The sequence below is a fragment of the Furipterus horrens genome, unplaced genomic scaffold, assembly GCF_987537825.1.
Source record: "Furipterus horrens unplaced genomic scaffold, mFurHor1.1.pri manual_scaffold_13, whole genome shotgun sequence".
Classification (NCBI taxonomy): Eukaryota; Metazoa; Chordata; class Mammalia; order Chiroptera; family Furipteridae; genus Furipterus; species Furipterus horrens.
Genome location: NW_028327183.1, coordinates 43212833 through 43228380, shown reverse-complemented (window position 1 = coordinate 43228380; position 15548 = coordinate 43212833). Strand labels below are relative to the sequence as shown.

The following is a 15548-nucleotide window of genomic DNA, read 5'->3' as shown; positions in this document are numbered from 1 at the left end:
ACAACTGGCTGTCCAGGGGAAGGAGCCCTGGTTTATAGTGTTTGCCGATTCCTGTGGTGTAAGTACTGCCACCGGGGTCAATACCAAGCTACTGACAGGACCTCACAGGACGTGGAGAGGGGGAGAGGTGCGCAGCGGCACAGTTACGTGGCGTTTTCGCCATCCAGGCGCAATGGACGTGAACAATCTCAAGGGTATAGATAAGAAACAGGCCAATAATTGGGAAGTGATGAGTTTTGAGTGTTTATTACCCTTGTTCTTGATCCACTTTGTTAGTTGAGGTAATTAATTTAAATAATGGCTATGTTTAACAATGAGCTTGAGCTAATTTTGAAAACTTAATATTCGCCTCTCAGGAGCTGGTATGAACTGGTCTCGTGCTGTCTGTCCTGTGAGGCCTGAGGCCTGAGGATGACAGGAGCAAATCGGGGCCTTCTAGGTAACCCCCACGCTCCCCACACCTTCAGGGAGAAGCTGTCTGGACCAAGCAGGCATCCCCATCTCTCCCCCGTGCCCGCTTCCCTGTGGAATACCTTGCAAAGGCTTGGCGGCCCGCTGGAAGAAGTTCTGCTCGTTGAACAAGCGCCCATCCTTGGCATCCTAGTGTGGGAGGAGGGGGAGGAGGCTGTCACACTGGAATCTCTCAGACAAGGGATCCCAGACCACCACCCCACGGTAATGCCAGCAACACCCACGGTCCCCATCAAGTCCCACCCATCAGAACCAAATTCCCCAGGGTGCTACACGTGAACACATTACCAGAGACTTCAAGTCATCCCCCATCCCCCAAGCTCCTTTTCTTTCTTTTATGACAGAATCTACAAGTTTTCCCTACATGTGTGGCCTTCAGCTAAAAGTGAGATTTCTGAGCGTCCCCCTGAAGTGAGGAATGACTATGTGACAAGTTCTGGCCAATGGGGCTGTGAGCAGAAGAGATGTGGGCAACTTCCCAGGTTATGCCCTTAATGGGATTCGGCCTCTCCCAGCCCACACAGAGGCTCGGAGGTCACTGCTGCATTTGCCAAAGCCCCGGGCCCTCTCCTCAGCGCGCCCCGCCCCCAGTCCAGGCACCCACATCGTGAGGGACACTCACTAGTTTAAGCAAGAACCTTTGTTTCTGGGCACTTGACTCGCCGGTGGAGACAGACTTAGCTGTGGATGGACAAGATGAGCAGGGTTATCCACTGGGAAAGGAGCGTCATTGTCCCTAACCTTCCTAGTAATGAGCAGCAGGTTCAGTTGCCTGGTTCCCACGGGGTAAAGTGCATTCCTGGTTTTAAGACCTGCTCTTCCTTATTGTCAGGCAGGTGCCTTTGTCCTCCCTCTTTCTCTCTCTGTTGACAGCAGGCTGGCGGCTCTCCTTGGAACGGCCTGCTTGCAAGGCTGCCCTTGGCTGTTGTCTGGGAACCCAGATTTTGGAAGGGTTCCAGGATTTTCTAACCCAGGGGTCCCCAACCTCCAGGCCGTGGACTGGTACCGGTCTGGGCCTGTTAGGAACTGGGCCACACAGAAGGTGAGCTTGAATGTAACGTGCTTGAATCATCCTGAAACCATCCTCCCCGCTGCCCCAGCCCACGGAAAAATTGTCTCTATGAAACCGGTCCCTGAAAAAAAAAAAAAAAGAAACCGGTCCCTGGTGCCAAAAAGTTTGGGGACCGTGGCTCTAACCAATCAGAGGGATTCCCTGTGCCCAGACAGTGCTGCAGAACACCTGCTTTCCTTCCGGGAGTCTGAAATGTTGGTGTGTCCCAGGCAGAGGGCGCCTGCGTGACCAGCCCCCAGTAAAAACCCCGGGTGAGGGTCTCTAGCATTCCACACGCACTGCCACATCTTGTAGTGTGTCCTGTGGGACCCCACAGGGAGAAGGCTCTGGAAACTGTGCCGGCTGGTCTCCCCCACACCTCACCCCATGTGCCTCTCCCCTTTGCCGACTCTGCTATGTCCTTTCGCCGTGATGGGTCATGGCGTGAGGCCTGCGGTTCCCTGGTGCGTCACTGGACCCGGGGGTGGCCCTGGGGACCCTGACACAGCCTGTCACGGGTCAGGACCACGTGATGGATGCAGCTGCACCCCAGGAAGGACTTGCTGCCGTAGTCCAGCCCCACCGTGCCCATCACAGGCAGCCTTCAGTCCCGCGGGGGTCCCCCAGCTGCAGATCCAGGCTGGCCCACGTCCAGTGCCCAATGGCTCATGAAGGGGGATATAAAGGCACAGCCCAACGCGGACCCACGCTGAAGGACCACCTCTACTCCAGTGCCCCCCGCCCCCGCCCCGCCAGCTCAGGCTGCCCCAAGGCCTCTGCAACAGCCCCACCTTCTTCCTTCCCTCCCCAGGCACCAACCCCTGGGGCACTTCCACAGAAACACCTTGCATGTCATCCCCTTCCGCTGCATCACAAACCCCACCACGTCTCCAGCCCTGTGCTAAGGGTGGGCTCTACACACAGCCTTTCCTTCACCGTAGGGAAGCGGGCCTACGAGGAAATTATTATTATTGCTGCGGCTGTTAGCGCCACCTGACATACGAGATGGGAGCTGAAGCTTTGTGCCAGGCCGTCCTGGGTTCAGGCCCCGCCCCGCCATCAACTCTGTGTGACTCTGCATGAGGTGCTAAACCTCTCTGGGCCTTCCTTGACACGTCTGCAAAATAGGAGTACTGAGGCCCAGCCCTGAGACTGGATGCAGGGACTCAGAGGGACCAGGAGACATAATAATAGCGCCGCCTGCACTGGCTGCTGTGGCTCAGCTGGTTGGAGGGCTATCCTATAAACCGCAAGGTGTGGGTTCGGTCCCCAGTTGGGGTGCATACAGAAGGCAACTGACGCTGTTTCTCTCCCTCTCTCTCTTCCCCTCTGTGTAAACTCAACAAGCATGTCCTTGATCAGGATTTTTTAAAAAAGTAACTTGCCATACCTACCAGGGCCAAATCAACATAACTATTCTCAAGTCTCCTTACATTTAAAAATAATAATAATAGCCGTGGCTGCTGTGGCTCAGTGGATTGAGCACCGGCCTGACAACCAAAGGGCCACTGGTTCCATTCCCAGTCAGGGCACGTGCCTGGGTTGCGGGCCAGGTCCCCAGTTGGGGGTGTGTGAGAGGTAACCACACATTGATGTTTCTCTCCTTGTCTTTCTCTCTCCCTTCCCCTCTCTCTAAAAAATAAATCTTTTAAAAAAAACCTAAAAACTTGTACACAAATGTTCACACACACCAGTGTTACTCATCACAGCCCGAAGCGGAAACAACTCAAATGCCTACCAACTGATAACGGGATACACCAAGCGCGATACGCACACCCCCTGGACTATGGCTCAGCCATAAAACGGAATGAGCACTGGCACACGGACGGACCTTGGACACATCAGGTGGAGGGAAAGAAGCCAGGCACAAAGGCCACCTACTCTAGCACTCCACTTGTGTGGAATGTCCAGAACAGGCAAATCCACAGACACAAAAGTAGATTAGTAGTTGGAAAGGGGACGGGGGTGAAAGCGACCACTAAAAGGCATGGGCTGCCTTTGGGGGTGATGGGAATGTTCTGGAATTACATGGTGGTGACGGTGCACGACACTGCAACTATACTAAACCCCAGCGAATGGCAGACTTTAGCACGGCGAATTTTGTTACATAAGTTTTATCTCAAAAGACAGCATAAAAGCCCCCGAACCCAAATAAAGTGTGAAGAACAGGGCCTGGCCTTGAGCAAGAATTCAGTAAATGGGAGGCTGATTATTACTCATACTGCTAGCACAGTTATTTTCCTCATTGTAAGAAGGTGTCCGTTTTTTGACGTTTGACTAAAGGATAGCTTTTAGGTCTTACCCTGCCTCTTTCCTGTCCCATCCCACATCTGCGTGGGCTGGTAAGCAAGCCTGGGGTTCCTGCCTCTGGGAGGCCCTGACAGCTGTGTGGAAACACTCGCCAGGGCCCCACCCCTTACCCGCAATAAAAACCCAGGCCAGATGCCCTTCCTTGACATCTCAGCTGTGCAAGAAATAAACCTGTCATATCCTCTTGGTGTGTGATATCATCTGGCTCAACATTCAAACTAAATATAAGTGGGGTAGGGCAGCCATCCTCTCTCTGCAGGGTAGATATGAATCATCATCCTTATTACAACAGTAGGTGGAGCTGAAGGAGAGTGCTCTCCAGTTGGCCACAGTCGCCACCACTCCCAACTGCCTTACTCCCCAGCCTCTTGCACTCATTTACTCTACCTGCCTGGCCACTGTAAGTGGGTAGTTTGCAGTCCCAAGTTTAAGAGAAATGTGCCTAGAGGAAGTTCTGCAGCTGGGATATGGGGAAAGAGGTTCCCATCCCCTAGCCCTGTTCCAAGATGGCCTGGCCCGGCCCAGCACCTGCCCACCTGTAAACAGAGTGTACCTTCATAGAGAATGCCCTGGTCATCTCTGCTCTGGAAGGATCCCAGCTTCCAATATTGTCCACACTTGTCTTTCAGCACCGTCTCTGTGGGCAAAGCCTCAAGAGAGGTGGTTACACGGCTCCGCTTCCGTGTCTGAGGGCTTCTTCTCGTTGCCTGCAGATTGCTTTTAGGGGAGGGAGGTGTTCTCTGGGCTCCTACAGCAGGATGGCCAGAATAAAGAAGAAGGGGCGTCCAGGAGAGAAAAGTTGAATGGATAATGAGTTAGTACTCATAGTACTGCTCATTTATCCATTTGTTCCATGAACAAATGCTTCCTGCAACCTTTCACAGGTCAGGTCTTTGGTGACAAAGCTGGGGACCCAGACATGAGTGAGACCTGGGGCCCTCCCTCAGCAGCCCCTGATTAGGTGGGGGAGTCTGACCTGGGCACAGCCGGTCAAACAAGGCAGTCCAGAGAGGTATGAGAAAGAGATTGTGCCTGAAGAAGTCACGGAAGGCTTCCAGGAGGAGGGGACATTTGAATTCAGTTTTGTTGAATGAATAAAATTTACCAGAAAGAAAAAAAGACATTCCAGACATTCAACTAAAAATGTCCTGAGATAGGACCTGGCCTTGTGCTAAGTATAAAGAGTCCCAAATGCCAGGCTGAAGAGGCCACACTGTGGGGCAATGGGAACAATGGGTGACTGTGAGCAGGGAGGGGTGGGCTCAGCTCTGGCCATGCAGCAGTGGGCTGAAGGGGGAGCCCGGAGGCTGGGATAAGGGTCCAGGCAGGTGTCAGTGACACCTGAGCAGGGGAAGGGTGCTCCAACACATTGTCAGGTGACCCACCTTTTAACCACCTAGAGTCAGGCAGGATCAGCCCTGACTCTTACCTTTGTGTTTCCCACAAGGACTCAAGGTATCTTCAGACCCAGAACTGTCATAGTCCGAGGAGAGGGAAAACGGAGAAGTGACACAGTCGGACCATTTCACTTTCTTGGGAGAGAGTTCGGGACTGGTCCCCTTCTTTCTCTTCGAGCCTAGTGGAAGGAATACCAAATGCAGACGAGTTACAAAGGCCCTTTCCAGGAACCATAAAACTAGAAACCCTGGGTTCATATTCACCCACCTTCTTCTCTTCGACCGTCACAGCCAAATGTTGCTGCTTCTTCAGGGGTCTCAGCCTCTCTATTGCATCCTCTATCACTTTGTCACTCTGTTCTATCTTTTAGGTAAAATTTTCAGATCTACCTTCTAGTTGACTATTCTCTTTTCGGCTTTGTCTAGTCTGCCATGTAAACAATCCAATGAATTTCTGATTGCATGATCTTTGTTTTTATCATCATAGGTGTTATCTGATTCTTTTTCAAGTCTGCCAGGTTAATTCTAACTAACTTTTGTTCCTTCATTATATATATATAATATATATGTTATACATATGCATAAACATAATCCTTATCAGAGGATATGTTTTTTCTTTTCCTTTTTTATTGTAGAGAGAGAAGAAGAGGAGAGAGAGAGAGAGAAAAACTTTGATTGGTTGCCTCCCATATACACCCTGACCAGGGATTGAACCCAAGACCCTTTGGTTTATGGGAGAGGCTCCAATCCTTCATTAGATTTTTCTTCATCTTTTAATTTATTTTTAGAGAGAGGGGAAAGGAGGAAGAGAGAGAGGGAGAGAAACATGATGTGTGTGAGAAACACAGATTCATTGCCTCTCACACGCCCCCAACTGGGGACCTGGCCCACAACCCAGGCATGTGCCCTAACTGGGAATTGAACCAGCAACCCTTTGGTTCACAACAGGCCAGCACTCAATCCATTGAGCCACACCAGCCAGGGCTGAAAAAGATATTTTTTACATTTCATCCACAACTTTGTGGTGTGCTAGACCATAGGGGCTTTTGCCTGTCATCTAGTCTGCCATATTGCTAAACACAGAAGTTGTCTTTCATTCCACACTGCCTCAGCCAGCACGTTTGGTCCCTGGACTACTGAAATGGCCTCTTAAGTGGCTTCCATGCCCCAAAGCCTACAACTCTGGGTCCAAGCTCCTCACCTTGCCCCAACTCTTCACTAGCACATTCTTATCATCTCTAGATCTGGGCTCAAACATTACCCACCTTAGAGAGGTCTTCCCTGATCCCCCCAGAAACATACCTCCCCGAGGTGTGCTCCATGGCCCATCCATTTCCCTTCTGTTATCACGCACTCTACTGATAACTGTGTATTCAGTGTCTGTTTGCCTTGCTGCCTCCCAAAGCTCTGCGAGACCAGAAACCTGGTCCCTCTCCTCTGTTACTACTGCCCTGGGGACAAACACTGCACCTAAGCACACAACAGGTGGTCCATGTGTATTTGCTGCCTGATGGCTAGGTGAATAAATGATGAACTGGCCCTAGGCTGGCATTAGAGAAGGCTGGGATTAAGAAGCCAGGCTCTGGCCCTGACTGGTGTGGCTCGGTGGATTGAGTACCAGCCCACAAACAGAAAGGTCGCTGGTTCGATTCCCAGTCAGGGCACAGGCCTGGGTTGCGGGCCAGGTCCCTAGCTGGGGGCGTACGAGAGGCAGCCACACATTGATGTTTCTCTCCCTCTCTTTCTCCCTCCCTTCCCCTCTCTCTAAAAATAAACAAACAAAATCTTAAAAAAAATAAATGAAGGCTGCTGAACTTTTTCCTGTCTATGCTGACTCCCTTCTGTGGCCTTCAGATAAGTAAATCCACTTCGATTTACCAATGCCTGGACTTTCCATTGGCCAGGACCCATAGCTGATATTTCATTCACTTAGTCAGTCAATGTAGGATCTTCTCAGCACCTAATTCTGTGCCAGGAATGCTCCCGAGTGCTATACAAATAGCAGATTACAAACCATAATCAACAGCCAACAAACCACAATAAATTCCCACCCTTATGGAGCCTAAAGATGAGAAGCAATATAGAGTTGATACTTGCACCAAAAGGCAATAGAAAGCGGGGGCAGGGGATAGGGAGTGTCATAGGTAGGAAAGATGGATTTGAATTAGAGCTGTCAGGAAAGGCCTTTCGGAAAAGGCAACAACTGATAAAGACCTGAGGGAAGTAAGGGAGAGAGTGGGTCACGCACCACATGTGGGAAGAACCACCTTGACAGGAGGAACAGCAACTGCAGTCGCTCAGAGACCCACACACACGTGAGGTGTGGAGGAAGAGGGAGGAGGCCCGGGTGGCTGTGTTTCCTCCCCAAACACCAGCACACAGGGACCTCACCCCCCCTCCAGGGAGAAGGTCAAAGCCGGTCCTTACCTCGGAAGGACGACACAAGCGGTCTGACGAAGGTCTGGGACCCCTCAGGCTCCTCTGTAGACAAAGACTTCCCGCAGTGGGGACAGAATTTGAACCCTGTTTTGATACTTTTGCCACAGTCTGGACAGAAGGCGCTCATGCTAGAAAACAGGTGTGTAGGAGAGAACAAGAAATGAAAGAGAAACTTAATCCACTACTCATGAACAGTCCTCCAAGTTCCTCAAGGTGGCAAAGGGAAGTGAACACCCACAAAATACACTCAGGAAGTGGCCACTCCTAAAATGAGTTCCCACCTACTATGTCCAGCCTCTAGCTACGTGTCTCTCTACTGTCATACCTGCCCAGGGCAGGTATGAAGCAAAACAAAGGTACAAAGGTGAAGACAGACCTCACAAAAGATACCAGGATGCTCGAAGTCAGTGAAAATTAAGCAGGAGCACTGCTCCAATCACAGAGGCACTGCGGGTCTTCACCTGCATTTGTGAGGTATCTCATTTGTTATATTCTATTTGTTAATATTTCTAATTTCTCCTTCTCTCCTTCCACACCCTAAGTCCTAAGCCCCTCAGGCCTCCCCGTTTCCTACTGGTGCTGCCTTATGGAATCCCAGTGCCCACCCATGAAAAATACAAGCTGTCCAAAGAGCTCATGAAAGAAATCTCAGCTAGAGAAAAAGGTTCCTCCTCCCCGGGGTCAGCAGAAGAGTGGAAACCACACTGTGGTATAAAACTGCCCTTCTGTTACATGCCACAAAGGAAGTGTGTAAGACATCTGACTGCAAAGATTGCTGCCAGGTTGCTGCCAGGTACCTTTTAGCTTCTAAGAAGTCTGTAATTCTGATTGGTCATGTAACTTCATAACTTGTTGTCCCGCTAATAGCACTGCCTAGAGGATGGCTGCCCTGGAGATTGGTTCCAGACTCTGTCTTAGTGAGAAACTTGTGTTCGGGGTAAGCCACTGAGGTTTGGAGGGTTTTGTTTTCTTTTTTAAGACTTTATTTAATTTTTTTTAGAGAGAGGGGAAGGGAGGGAGAAAGAGAGAGAGAGAAACATCAGTGTGTGGTTGCCTCTTGCACACCCCCAACTGGGGACCTGGCCCACAACCCAGGCATGTGCCCTGACTGGGAATCGAACCAGCGACCCTTTGGTTCACAGGCCAGCACTCAATCCACTGAGCCACACCAGCCAGGGCACAGGGTTGTTACTACATCATAGTCTAGCCTCGTCTGACGGACACACTGACACTTTGCTAGCTTACTTATGTAAACAAAAGTTTGAAAATCTGTGATGGTTTTAAGTGGCTTTAAGCAGAATTTGCCAAGTGTCTTTTGACAACAATGGCCTCTAAGATGGGGCAAGCGCCAAATCCAGTGGCCCTGTCATGTCCATGGCAATGGTCGTCCTGGGACTAAAGTATCAGAGTGGTGACACAGAAGAGACAGAGCAGTAGCAGGCTGTTGGTGGTGAACAGGGCTTAAAGGACATGTGCTGGAGGACATGGTACCTTTATGGGTCACGGTCTGGCCCTCAGATTCACTGGGCTGAAATCTCCATCTTAGCAGAGTCCTGTAAGTGAATAAAGTGGAGAGGCTGACTCAGGTCACTTCACAGCTAAGGGAAAGATAATGGTTAATGTTTATTGAGCACTGGTTATGTAGCCAGCATGTGCTAATTTCATTCATTCATTCAATAATTATTCACTCCATTCCTACTACAGTGGTACCTCGGTACTCAGTGGTAATTCGTTCCAGAGCTCGTAGTATGAGTACCGAATATAAGCATTTTCTCTTGCGGGGTGGCGTCGTGACTCATGTAAGTTCTAGCAAGTGTGGTGAGTCCCAAACAAGCTCCGAGTGCTGACACATTTTTTTTTCTCCTCAAAATGCAACTGAGTGCAGGGTTTCACGAGCTCTGAAGCTGATGAGTACCGAGGTATGGCTGTATTTGCCGATCGCCTGGGCTACAGCGACAAAGAAAAAAAAACAGGGTTCTTCACCTGACAAAGCTCCCGTTCTGTGGGTGGGGAGAACCATGATAATCAGGGAGCGAGTAACTATTTAGCAGGTCAGATGGAGATAGTGCTATGGTAACCGCGCAATAAATACGGTTGGAAGAAAGGAGTCTCAGAGGGCTGAAGTCGCCTATCCATGGTTACATGGATAGTTCGGGACTAAAATCCAAGACTCCGACATTCAGATTAGTCTTTACCGCTCGTTCATCCATTTATTTTACTTATTCAACACATATATACTGAACATCTCCTATGTGTTAAATACTGTGTCCCTTCTGAAAGGCTCTGACACAGCACAGTAAAAGAGCTAAAGGCTAAGACTCCACCGCAGCGCAGGTAGGACAGTCGTTTAGAAAATCATGACTCGCCTCAGCCCCGCTCTAAGAAACCAGGGATGACGTGACGAGGGGCGTGTCAAACTCTCCACTAGCTCCGCCTATCACTCGTAGCCACGCCCACCGCGGGGAGCCGAAACTGGCTTGGGACCGCAAAGATGGGCCAATTATCCCGGCGACCAGAAGCTTCTCTCATCCCAAAACCTGCCACCGGGGTCCCCGCCTCTCACAAAGGGTCGTGCTGACGTCACAGGCAACGCGAGCGAATCGTGCGTAGGGTATCAAGCGACTTCCCCCTGCTAAGCCTCGTCTTCCCCTCACTTCTAGACTTGGTGAGCGGGATGGAGAACAAAGAGTCAGAGTTAGGCCCTCGGACCCACCTCGGGGACTGAGACTCACCTTCTTAGAAGCCCTGCATAAACTTCCGCTGGGGGGGGGGAAGGCTCTGCGCGCGCATTCTCTGCCCGGAGGCAGGACTGCGCCCGCGCAGGCGCGGCTGACCTCCCGACTACAATGGCCTGTGACTACCACAGAACTCTCTTTCCCAGACGCCTTCGCGGCAGGCCAGCCGTCTGACTCGAGGCTGGGGGTGGGGTTATTCCCTGATGGCTCATCTTTCCTCCTTTGGAAAGCTGCCTGGTTCTACTGCGCATGTGCCAACGTGGAACCAATCGTAAAGAGGAATAAACTACGGAGTATCTCTCTGCCAATCAGCAGAGGTTACATTATTTCTCCCGCCTCAATTTCTCCTGGTCCCCGTGTCTTCGTAGCAGTCCGATTTGCCTCAACGTGTTTCTATGGCAACCTTCTGGCTGCCCCTTTGAGAAATCAAAAGCCTCCCCTTCTAGAGAAGTCGGAAGGCTGATTAGGTTGTTCTTCCACAGAATAAACGCTGGACTACAATACCCGGTTGCCTCCTCATCCCGACTCCGTTTAGACTTTTCAAAGTGCTCCGCGGGACCCCTAAAGGAAGACCCGGGAAGGGGTCCGTCCGCACAGCCCTTTTGGGAAACTGGCGCGGAGGGTCCTGTGAGGAAAAATTCCGAGTAAATTCACGGGGCAGTGAAAGTGGTCATGACGGAGTACGCGTGAGAGGAATTCCGTCTCCGGCGCCCGCGGGCTGGGGTCGCGTCTGTTAACTCCGCGGACGGCAGAGGTGAGGAGACGCCGGGACTGGGTTTCCTGAGGACGCTGGAGGCGCGGGCTGAGGGGGCTGCGCGGTCTTCCCTGAGGGGTAACGGAATGCGCCGGTGGCGTCTGCGGCAAAGTTACTTTGGGCGGAAGGACTAGGTGGACCCTTGAACCCTTGTTCGGAGCCTGTTACGGACGGGCCAGGCTCTTTAAGTGTTTTCCGGTCCTCGTCGGCAGCCCTGAGAGGAGCGATTCCGCTTCTCTTTATTAGGGGGTGAGGAAGCCGAGGCCGGAGAGCGTGGGTTGCTTGAAGTTGTTGGTAGGGCGGCGCAGGACCTTGAGGGGCGAATGAATGGGAGTTCTTTCAGGAGGCCACAGGGTCGGACATTTATTTGAGCGCTTTCTGTGAGCCGGGCGCCGGGCTGCCCTCGCATTTTCTCCTCCGACCTCCGCTGCAGCACTGAGAGGTCGGTGTAGCTCCCCGGTGTTATCGGGTGCCCTGGGCACCTGGATCATCTCGGGCATCAGACTTTACAAATTAGGGTGCATATTTCAAAATTAGGCAACCCCACCTCCCCCAGTAGGGGACAATTTTTGGAAATCGAGTATTTCTGCCAGGAAAGGCGTGAATACTCACCGAACGGACTACACATTGCCCGTGGCAATTCCGGTTAGGTTTTCCCGCCAATTTATGGATTAAGTTCTGGTTTTGAGACTCTGGTTTTTGGAACGCAGACCGGCATGGCCAAATCCTAGGATTTTTTTTCAGAAGCTGGAGATTGAATTTATAGGTGAAATATCCCAGTAATTTTCTTTCAAAACCTCGTATTTGCCAACACTGTGGACTGAATTATACCCACAAGTTGAGGCTTTCCTCTGTCAGCTGAAGAAAATCATTGAGAGTAAATGTTAGCCCTTACTGCTATACCACATTGCCTTATCTGCAATCACAAAATCTAGAAAGCTCTGAAGGCTTTTTTTTTTCCCCCATAAATTTCGTGCCCAAACCTTTAATTATCATACCTAGCATTAATATTTATACCCTTCACTCTAGAAATACTGAAGTATTTAATTGCAAAATGCTGCCTGTCCTACATGGCACTGAGATTCTAATGAAATATATTGTATGAATGTATATGAGCTTTTTAAAATCTGAAAATTTTCGAATTTCAAAGCACAGTTGGCCCCAGAGCCTTAGTAAGAATTGTGAGCCTATGTCTTTAAGTCACCCTGCTGCTTTGTGACATGGAGTGTTTTCAGTGCTCCATAGATATATCATCCCTTAGGAAATTCACAGTGGGTACAAATGTAAAAAAAAAGCCCCCCTGCTACAGTGTTTTGCATATTGTGGGTCATGAAAATAGTTGGGCAGTGAGCATAATTTTTTTAATAAAGCTTTTGTTTAATGATGTATGTGAATGAACAGTCACGATGTAGACTTTGTTACTGTGGGTCATGGTTAAAAAAGAAAGTTGAAGAACTCTTGCTGCTGTTGAAATAGCAACAGTTTGGAGGCCAACTCACTTGGACTCAACTCCTAGAGACAATAGATAATCCAGATTCTCAGAAGCACTGTCCCAAGGGTTGAATTAGAGACACATGTGTTAGCAGCTATTCTATGCTGTGCTAGGACACAGCCCTGTGCAAGACAGAGGTCCCAGGTGTGTCTTTACTGATTGTGACAAGTGCTAAGAATGGTTGTGAAGTTGCTTTGTCAGCTCTGAAGCACTTGGGAAACTTGGGACCGGGGTAGTTTCAATAAATAACAATTGTGATCCCTGCAGGGACACTGATGTTCTGACTCATCTCACTTCTGAACATCTTGGGGGCTCATTCAGCATGGCCAGGAAATCCATCCTAGAAGGAAGGAAGACTTTCTCCCAGTTTCTTTGTCCTTCCTGCAGCTCTGCCAACTGGGAACATGGAGGGGGAGCTTAAACTAGGCTGCTGGGCCTAGTCGGCTATTACTGAGGTGAGTTGAGGGTCCCTTCATTCTAACGGATCATCCCCAAAAGCTGCACAGTTGGCCTGCCTTTGTTCTGGGCTCATGGTCCTCTGGTAGCCCTGAGCGATCTTTTTCTTTTTTAATTCTCACCTTAGGATATGTTTATTGATTTGAGAAAGAGAGGAAGGTAGAGAGAGAGAGAGAGAACTCAAGCACACGCGTGCATGACACTAATGTGAGAGAGAAACATTGATTGATTGCCACCCGTAGGGACTGAACCCTCAACCTTTTGGTGTACAGGATGATGCTCCAACTAACTGAGCCACCCAGCCAGGGCACCCTGAGCAATCTTAAAGTAAAACTCTCAAGTTCTTACTCTCCTGCTCAGTACTCTTCCAGGAATCCTTCTTGCTTATGGGATGAAAATCCAGGTTTCTCAGCTTATTCCTGCATGACCTGGATCCTGCCCCCTCCACGGCATCTTATCTCCCCTTTTCCTCACACAGGCCATACTCCCTTCTTGGGCTTGTAGTAAAAAGTCCCACTGTGCTTTCCAGCTTCCCAGCTTTCTCTCAGGCTCTTCCCTCTGCTAGGTTGCCCTGCCTCCCAGCTCTGGCCGGGAAGTCTTACACATCCTTTAAGACCAGCTCAGCCCCACCTTTCCAGAGCTCTCCCCAGCCTGGTCTCCCACAGCACTGCCTGCTGCCTTCTCTAGAAGGAACTTACCCGGATGTGGTTGTCCCTGCCCACGTCCATCAGCCCCTCCAGACCAGACACAACTGCCGGTTGGTTGAGTCCTTCCTGTGCTGGGAATGAGGCAGGAGCTTCCCAGCAGCATCTCAGTCACTTCCTAGCACAGGCCTATGAGATGGGGGTAGAAATCAGGGCTCTGAAGGGTGCGTGTGACTTAATTGTCAAAGGTCACCCACAGAGGAGGTTAGTGGGGCCACGCCTCAGACCCAAACTAAAGACTCAGGTTTCATTCTTGCTTGAAACGCGTTTGTGTGTGTAGATGGGAGGTCTGGAAGGAACACGCCAGACAGCCATGGGTTCATGTGGACACAGGGTGCTGGGGAAGGGTGCCACTTTTTGTTGTCAGTTCTTCTCTAGGATTTGAGGTTTTATTCTAAACACCTACTCACTGGGAACTTTTAAAAAAGATGGACGGCATCACTAAAAGTGGCAGCCAGGTGCTGCTGCCGTCACACCACCCGAAGTGGATCCAGCATCACATGTGAGGGCTCTTGTCCCCTCAGTGTTGTACTAAATCTAATCAGGCTGCTGCTCCACTGACTGGTTCCCAGGAAATGCATCAGGCAGAGGAGCGGCTAAATGACACCAACAGGAAGCACCACGTCCAGAACATAGCACACTAAATGAGGAGCATGGAATGAAAAGGGCAGAAGATGCAGGTGTAGATTTTAAAAACTTTCCAAAGCATATCACCCCAGTACAGAGCATAGGCCTCCTCGGTTTCTGATTCTAACAAGCCAACTATAAAAACATACCATTGGCCTTGGCTGGTGTGGTTCAGTGGATTGAGCACCGGCCTGCAAACCAAAGGTCAACAGTTTGATTCCCAGTCAGGGCACGTGCCTGGGTTGTGGGCCAGGTCCCCAGTTGGGGGTGTGAGAGGCAACCGCACATTGATGTTTGTTTCCCTCTCTTTCTTCCTCCCTTCTCCTCTCTCTAAAAATAAATAAAATCTTTTTCTAAAGTGTAAAAAAAAACCCAACATACCATTGAACCTAGTCAAAATCAAAGAGACAGAAAGCAGAATGGTGGGTGATGGGCTGGGGACAGGGGAAATGGAAAGTTAGTGTTTAATGGGGACATGGTTTTAATTTTGCAAGTTGAAGAGCTTTCTGGAGATGGATGGTGGGGGTGGTTGTACAACAGTGTACTTAATGCCACTGAACTGCACACTCAAATTGGTTAAGATGGTAGATTTTATATGTATTTTTCCACAGGAAAAAAATTGGGGACAAAAAAACCACCATTGAAGGGCAAGACAAATCTGAATACTGACTTTGGATACGGTGTACGTATGCAGTGAGTTAGGGGTTCTTTGTTAATACTGAAGTATTCACAGGTGAAGTCTGATGTCACCTGGGATTAACTTTGAAATATTTTCGCCTCTATAAAAAAAATGAAATAAAGTGGGGAAAGAGGCTTACTGAACAAAACAGACGGGTTACTGGGATGGGGATGGAAGCTGGGCGATGGCTGTGTTGCATGCATATCTCTATTTGGGTGTATGTTTGAAATTTTCCATAATAAAAACTTCAAATCTTAAACAAACACTGAAAAAGCAAAAGCCAGAAATAAATGGATCTTAGGATCAGGCAGACCTGGGTTTAAGTCCTGCCTATGTCCCTTCTCCGAGACTCTGTCCTTGCCTACAAAATATGGGGACATCTAATCTCTTGGGTCTCACAAGACAATTTTTGCAAAAGGCCTGGCACATTGGT

General features: G+C 49.8%; 1 protein-coding gene and 1 long non-coding RNA gene across 3 annotated transcripts in view; one reads left to right on the top strand and one right to left on the bottom strand.

Annotated features, from left to right (window-relative positions):
• The window catches only part of VRK3 (VRK serine/threonine kinase 3), a 31576-nt gene extending 21127 nt beyond the window's left edge, over positions 1–10449 (bottom strand). Inside the window, exons 1-7 of the mRNA XM_090260753.1 lie at positions 10401–10449; positions 9160–9221; positions 7657–7796; positions 5262–5408; positions 4386–4580; positions 1094–1152; positions 534–600 (exon numbers count right to left, since the gene is read on the bottom strand). Of these exons, the coding sequence (XP_090116879.1) occupies positions 534–600; positions 1094–1152; positions 4386–4580; positions 5262–5408; positions 7657–7795 (607 nt within the window). The 5' untranslated portion in view covers position 7796; positions 9160–9221; positions 10401–10449. The remainder of the gene's footprint in view (positions 1–533; positions 601–1093; positions 1153–4385; positions 4581–5261; positions 5409–7656; positions 7797–9159; positions 9222–10400) is intronic.
• On the top strand, positions 10123–15115 carry LOC149994791 (uncharacterized). 2 transcript variants are annotated; one of them, XR_016507787.1, is made up of 4 exons: positions 10123–10333; positions 10550–11157; positions 12917–13104; positions 15048–15115. It is a non-coding gene; the product is annotated as an uncharacterized LOC149994791 (long non-coding RNA). The 2 variants fall into 2 exon arrangements; XR_016507786.1 differs by having other exon boundaries at positions 10123–11157.
• The last annotated feature ends 433 nt before the right edge of the window (positions 15116–15548 follow it).